This window comes from Dermacentor albipictus, chromosome 3 (genome assembly GCF_038994185.2).
Source record: "Dermacentor albipictus isolate Rhodes 1998 colony chromosome 3, USDA_Dalb.pri_finalv2, whole genome shotgun sequence".
Lineage (NCBI taxonomy): Eukaryota > Metazoa > Arthropoda > Arachnida > Ixodida > Ixodidae > Dermacentor > Dermacentor albipictus.
Genome location: NC_091823.1, coordinates 145,354,972 through 145,362,726, shown reverse-complemented (window position 1 = coordinate 145,362,726; position 7,755 = coordinate 145,354,972). Strand labels below are relative to the sequence as shown.

The window sequence follows — 7,755 nt, the reverse complement described above, 5'->3', positions numbered from 1 at the left end:
AACCTATAATATTTATCTTATATCTCCCATGTGCCTGTCAAAGTACCCATTTATAATCTCGTGTTTACCACGTGAGCAATTCCCCAAAGAATTTAAACCGCTAATGTAACGGTTCTACATAAAGGTGAAGACAAGGACATTTTAGGTAACTATAGACCAATTTCAATTCGTTGGCAACTTTATAGTCCTGCAGAGCTTTCGCCGACGGGGCCTTAGGTTTCCCATACGGGGACGTCGAGGTGTTACCTCGTCGCCGCCTCGTGGGCCTGCTGGACGGCCCAGAGTTGGTCGCCGAGGCTGGGGCTGTGCAAGGCAGCCCCAGCTTCGGCGGCTGAAGGGTTCCGGAGTTAGCACCATGCGGGTTTTTGTTACAGTCGCAGAGCATGTGAGTTAAAGTTGCTATATCCATGTGGCACACCTTGCATTAGATTTGTCGGGTACATACCCGGGCAGAGTCTGTAATATTGTGCCGGGTTAGGGTACTTGAGCGTCTGCTGTTGTCTGAGTGCCACCGCTTGCGCCCTGATCAGCATGTCGCTGGGCGGAAGGAAGGTTCGGCGGGCCAAGCAGAGGGCCTTGGTAATTTCGTTGTATCTGGTCAAGCAGTCTTTGGTGCTGTCCCATGGACGATGGTCACCGGCTCGATTCGCGACTCGCGCGCTTTGGCGTGTGCCATCGCGCTATCATTTACCAATTTCAATCGCCTTTTTTTTTACAGTTTGCGTGAAAAACTCATTTTCATTCGGCTGTAAGTTGTTTAATAGCCGTAACGTTATGTCATCACACTTCGGCTTTCAGTCATGCCTCTGTACCGAAAGCGCCCTACTTTACAAAAAGAAACTGATCTTAAGGCATACGGAATTGAAAAAAAACTCACCCTAGGAATATTCCTAGATTTCTTAAAGGCATTCAGCAGGAAAAATAATGCTATAATTTTAGAAAAACTTCAATGCTATGGCGTTCCTGGTGTCCTTTTAACTTTAATAAAAAGCTTTTTATTAAATCGGCGACAGTGAATATCAATCAGGTGAGAGCTGTCATCATCCATGAAAGTTAGGAATTGGGTACCGAAGTCAGCATAGTGGGGACCCCTGTTATTTATTATTTCTATTAATGATATCATACAAATTGACAGTTCTGTAGAATATATAATATATGCGGATGACACCAGTCTATTTTGTTCTGGTGAAGTGGCTGACGACTTCATGTTGTCCGCAAATGCAGTAATAAGTAATATTGTTACGCTCTTGGGTGCATAGACTCCAGTATATTCACAATACATTAATTGTTCTAAAACCTAGCCTGTACTACTCCGTGCGAAATCCAAATTACACGAAACGCCTCTCAAGCTAAGCCTTAATAAAAACGAAATTGAATTTTTCCAAACTGTGTTCAAACTCTCGGTGTTCTCTTTCACGGGCACATGGGATGGAATCACCATACTGACCGCATAAACCATAAACATTGCAGAATTTTAGGTGCTTTGCATCGGTGTCAGAATAGATTACTGTAAAACAAAAAACTATTATCATATAACGCTCTTATTTCTTCACATTTATACTATTGTCATCTTATGTAGTCCGCAGGATCTAAAGTATCATTTAATGATCTGCTCGTGCTGCAAGAAAAAAATGCCCTCTGGGGCTTCGAGAGTGTATCATATAAAGCACACACCGCTGATCTATTTTTAAAGTATGGAATTTTAAGAATGAACAGGTATTACGAATACTAGCTTCTGTCAACTTTTAAATCATAAATACGCAGTGGAAGTACCCCCTTACTTACTTTGTGCAATTTGCAACCAAATCCGTAACCCATGCTCGGGAGCAGACTTATATAGTAACTTAGCCTTTTTTACGTCAGGTGTGACGTCAAAAACGCCAAAGCTTTGACACAACAACAGCTGCGAAGATATTCAGTAGCAGGCATTCAACTTCTATTTCTGCAGTAAATTCTACAAGTAAGCAAAAGCACCAGTGCTCTAAACTCGTGCTCGCGTAACATATGCATCATAGCCAGAGGGATGCGCGTGGACTCTATACAGAGAGCGTAAATTGGCGCTTTAAGAAAATCAGAATCCGCAATAGCGAGAAGGTTGGTCACAGTACATGCTAAAATAGTCAAAGAATACTCTGATGCATAAGAAAGGATAGAAACTTAGACGCAAATATAAAACGGGATTAACCGACACAGACGTGAGAACACTGAAAACACAGCTTCGTAGGTAACTAATAACCCTCACAGTCCAAGTTAAACCGATAGCGAGATTTCGAACACATCTAGAAGCCGTCTTGAGGGCGAAAGGAACATGAATATTGTCGCGTAGTAGTGACAGTGAGGAAAGCAAAACTGGGAATGGAGAAACTAGCTTTATTAGGTGACTTTGTGCCCGCAAAAGCAAGTTACACTTAAAGCACAGCAATAGCGACGAACACGGTCAGCGGTTGTCGAAAATCTGATCAGCGGGCGAAGCGCGTCGGCTTTTATACATCAGTCATCGAAGGTTCCAGGGTAATCGATGCTCGCGTGTCTTCCAGAAAGTTCTACACCATTCGCATTGCGCATACATGCAGTCAGATTGCACAAGGTTCGGTGGCAATAGACAGCGGATAGAACAATCTATAACTTTAGAGGAACTTCCGATGCATGGAGGCGCGTCCTGCGCTGTAGATAACATTTGTTAGGTGGTCAAACATGGTCACCCGATAAACAAGGAGACGTGTCAGTATTGTTAAAACAGGGATAGCTTTCAGCCCATGCCAATGTTAGCGCGCACTCGACTGCCATGCTTTCCGTATTCTCGCTTTGGCTTCCTTCTCGTCCATGAGTCCCATCTTTTGCACGGCCGACAGAAGCTGCGGGTGCCACGCCGCCATTCTGAAGGCGGCTTCTGCGCGACGCGTCGAGCAGCCAAGGGCGTAGCTGGCAGCGCACTGCACGAGTCCGAAGTTTCGCCGAGTCTGCATGTTCAGAAGGCATTGTGCGGACCGGTTTAGTGCGCCAGTGAAGTGCATCCCTTTCGCTATACTATTTTTTTTTATTATTCAACCTGAATGTCCTTTTTCAGGGCATTACATTCGGGGAAATAAAAAAAATCTTAGCAACAAACAAATGACAGTCTACTGCAATATAAGACAATTATCCGCTCAACGCAACCTTTTACTCTGACGCTACCTTGTCAGCCCCTATTATAATGTACTCTTTCATTCGAATGTTTATCTGCTCACAAAACAGCTGCTACATGACTTCGATCAACACGCCTTTTATTTGATAAGTGCTTTAAAGTCATGACTCATTCGTATTCGGCTTGCTATATGTCTGACAAAACTGTCGCGAAAGGTTAAGTTAAACATGTAAAGGCTACTTTCTTACGGAGTCGCACCTCAGACTAGGCTGACCAACTTTCACACATCTCTGCAATAGCTGGCTTTGCTCACTGAATTCATGAAACTTATTGTGGATAAAGAACGTTTGATCAATCGCACAAAGTAGATATATTCAATCTTTGCACCGGGGACGTCGCGACTCGCTCTGGATAACTAGGGCTTGGTTGAGAGCACCATTGCAATCAGCGGAGTATTGCTGAAATAAGACCGTCTTGCACATACGATTTCATATTCATAACACTTCTTAAATATTGTTGCACGTTCTAAAATGCAGTTGTTTTATCTGCTTACGTAGATACGCTATCGTTAGGAATTTAACTTCGATGGAAACATCACACTCGAAACCCCGTTTCTACTAACGAAAGAAGAATATATACATAGCCTACTGCAACAATGACAATTCACGTAGATTTTCATTAATAACGCGGTAATCTAACACCCCTTAAAACCACTGTTTCTAGTTGAGCTTGTCAGTTGTTCATCGTTATAGCAGAATATCATGAAATGAGGAACAAAGAACGCACACACAGTGTCGTCTGTGACTTTCTGCTGTGTGTATATAATTTAGTTACTAGCATCTCCGCATGGTGATTATGGCGACTATCATTTCCATACTACGAGATTGGCCAAGGTCCGTGAGGCACATATTGTGGAAATGCCAGCTAGCTCTTTGAGATTATTTCTGCGCGACAATTGTGATCAGGATATTCACATTATGGCACATACGCACAACGGGGGGCTGGCCAAGAAGCGGCCGGTATATCTAAACTAACTCATGTTGAGTCACACTGCGCAGCACGGATACGCGAGAGGACGTGATTGCGCCAGTTTCGTTTACGACAAAGGTGCAGGAATGTAACCCACATTTAGAGCACTTCATTGCCCGCTTAATGGAAGCTTCGCTTCACATTGACTTCAACACGTGCGTGGGTTATGCACAAGTTATTTTTTCTGACGTCCCTGATGTTTTCATATCTGCGTGATCGAGTTTATTTTTCATGGTACACACGCAGGCATTATGACAATTCCCCTTCAGCCCACTAAAAAACTGAAAGCTACAAATTTCGGCATGGGATGTGAGGCAAATAGAACAGTGCAGGTTTCGTTGAGGTTCAGGTTGAGGTGCAGGTTCCGCCATAAGTTCTATTAAACTAACCCAAATTTTTCTATAGTCACTACATACGGGCGTTTTACCTGATTACTGGAAGATTGGGAAGGTGGTTTCCCTCCACAAGCCTTGCAAAAAGAAATGTGCAGCTACATGCACATTTCGCTTACAAGCACATGTTGCAAGTTGTTAGAAGACATTGCATTTACAAGCCATGTCGAATTTCTTGAATGTGTTTTTTTTTCACTCGCACAATATGGCTTCGGGAAGTAACACTTACGCGGGATTCAACTCGTACCTTTTACGCATAACTTGGATTGACCTGGAACTCTAGTAACGTCACCTAATTAAGACATTGTATCTAGTTCAGCTTAGCTTTCCGCGTTTCATTCTCGCAATTTATAACAGAACTTTCACTTAACAGTTATGAAAACTATCGTTTCTCTTATTTTCCTTACTGCTCGACGTATTTTTTTCCATTTAACACTATTTAATAAATTGTTCACCACGTGGTACAGCGTGGTACACTTATTTTAACTAAATACTATGATTGTCGGTGCATCAATCACCCTTATATGGCTCACGCCCCTTCTCTGAGCACAAATACATTTTCCCAGTCATTCATAACTCAGACCTCGCTAGAATGAAACCAAATTACCGCAAGCATCGTTTCCGTCAGTGTTATTTTCCACTTCCATAAAGTCCTAGCCATTATTGCTTACCAGGTTGTGGTTCTATAAACTAGCCTATGTATATTTTTTACTACCATTTCGCTTTTCTCTGCTTATTGTATTCCTGTCCAGATGTAATGTATGGCAACTTGCGTGGTCTATTCTTTGTTTCTTTTCTTTTTTCGATAGTATCTGCGATATCCTCCAATCTACTGCACCATGTAGCGCCTTACAACGTCCTCGGGGTATTATAAATAAATAAATGGATTAATCGCTAGGCACGCATGCGTATGATGAAACTTTCTAAACAGTAATCTTGCCTGGATTGAGCCGAATCAAAAATAGCTCCACATATGATTGAACCATCCACAACATGAATCGTTCACTTACTATGTTCTTGACGAGCAATCCGTGCGCGCTCTTCAAGGGTGGGTAGCCAACGGAGAGTGATGTGAGCGTGTAGTTGTACTCCATATATTCGGCAAGTGTCTGGAGGAACGATTCCATTGTAAAGGGCTCAAAGAACACTTCGACACTGTGCACCATTTGACTCCTCGATAGCCATGTTGAAAGCCGGGTCACATCCTCATGAAGAACGAAAAGTTCTGCGAAGAATAAAACCACTTTCAATCGCGCTACAGTAAGTCTGGCGCGTGAAAGCAGCACTGCATTCTTTCTTCCAAGAAAGACTCCAAGAAATACTCTTAACTATAACTTCGCTTTCTTAACAAATCTATTTCCTGAATATGGAAATTTTTATACGATAACATCACTCACTCTAGGCAGTTAGTGCGCATTGTTACCAGTCGGATGGCTTTTATTCATAGAGCCGTCACAGAACTAAAAAAAAAAAAACCTCACAATGACAACCCGCTGCCACTGCGGCCATATTTGGTCGCCTTTTCTCGCACTCGCAGTCTTTCTTGTTTATTACCTTCCCCGCTATCTACTCTAAGGGTCGCTGATACATTCAACAGGGCCGGCACAACTGCGAATTCATGATATCGTCAGAAGCGCCTGCGTGAACGTTCCCGTGCGACACTACGCTAGCGGTAATCCTTCACCGCACTTCGTGATGCGAACTGTCCTTTCAGACAAGATTCCATTGTCTGTGGTGTGGAATATAGAGAAATAAACGTGATAGGAGGACAAACAATAAGAATAAAAGGCAGCAAAATGGTGACGCGAACACTGGTGGCACTCCATAAATGTAAACGATGACAAAGCAGAATTTCACAGAATACATGGTAAGCAGCAAAGCCCAGCGATAACAGAAAAGAGGAAAAACGAAGAGCATGACAGAAGCGCATGCTCGTGCCGTTCATTCATTTGTTTTATTTTCTCTTAGCACTGAGTTTTCTTTGTTACGAGTAATCAACTGCAACTAGCGCTAGGCCCAGAATAAGCTCGAGCGTCGAAGACTGTCAAAAAGAGTTTTTTATAGTGAAATATCAGACGGAAAAGAAAATGAGAGCGAAAGAGTTTTAGCCAGTGTGGTAAGCAGCTGGCTATGCTGTGCTAGGGTAACAGAGGGTGGTGAATTTAGTACAATAGAAAATTTGAAATACTGGCCAGAACTACGTTATAGCCTGCTATGAAGCGTGTTATAGCCTGCTAAAAAGTGCCAAGCCCAGATGCCTGTCTTCGTTTTCATTTGCGCCATGTCGCATAACGCCTGTTGTATGGCAACAGTATCTTGAATCGAAATTCGGGATAAAGAAAATGAAGACTTGCGATAACAGTTGTCTGGCTGAGACAAGTAACGTGCCTAAGCCACGTACATCTTGTATCACATTGCGTTGGCGTCAGTGATCGGGAATGGGACTGAAATCTATATTATATTGCTGAGAGCCAACTTCGCCTCTGTGTTGGTGTGATCACTTTCATAAACTTCGCAGTGCCCTGGAACTCATAGGAGTATTATGTGGTGCCCATTTCGCATTGTGCACTCCTATGACCTTTTTCTGTCATGTGCTGGAATACGCTACATTTGTATGGGACCCGGGCTACGTAAGACTTAACAAGCCTGAAGCAGTTGAAAATCGCTCAACACGTTTCATACTTTCGAACTGTCATCAAACATCGAGTGTAACTACCATGAAAAGTAGCCTTAACCTCCCTACCCTTGTTATGCGAAGTAAATTCCGTCGCCTCTGCCTTTTCCAAAAGATGCTATCGCAATCACGTATTTAATCACGCGGGATATAGCCCGCTTCTTTCATATCTTTACACCTTGGTCACTATTGCAAAATTCATATTCCTACAAAGAACACGGTAACATATTCCCATCGATTTCTATTCACAAATTGGCATGACGGGATTCACCTGCCCGCCACAACTACCAATATTATTAGCCCAGGAAGATTCCTCGAAAACCTTGTCAGGTTCCTTTGCTGTATTTTTTTGTTTTTACATTTATTTTTCTTGCATGTCGTATTTTTTGTGCGTGTGTATGCATGCATAGCACAGTGGCCTGTGTATCGGCATGTCATTCCATGTATAGAAACGGTCACTGCTTTGTGGAATACGGAAAACGGGAGCCCATGGCGTGCTCCACCGAGTGCGCCACCACCGGTGCCTCATAATGTCA

At 43.0% G+C, this 7,755-nt stretch overlaps 1 protein-coding gene across 6 annotated transcripts in view; it reads right to left on the bottom strand.

Annotated features, from left to right (window-relative positions):
- Positions 1-2,611: 2,611 nt before the first annotated feature.
- Positions 2,612-7,755, bottom strand: part of LOC135905361 (uncharacterized) — a 145,863-nt gene continuing 140,719 nt past the window's right edge. For all 6 annotated transcript variants that reach the window (XM_070536115.1, XM_070536116.1, XM_070536117.1 and 3 more), the window contains 2 exons: positions 5,556-5,770; positions 2,612-2,960 (listed from right to left, as the gene is read on the bottom strand). In XM_070536115.1, the coding sequence (XP_070392216.1) occupies positions 2,766-2,960; positions 5,556-5,770 (410 nt within the window). In that variant the 3' untranslated portion in view covers positions 2,612-2,765. The remainder of the gene's footprint in view (positions 2,961-5,555; positions 5,771-7,755) is intronic.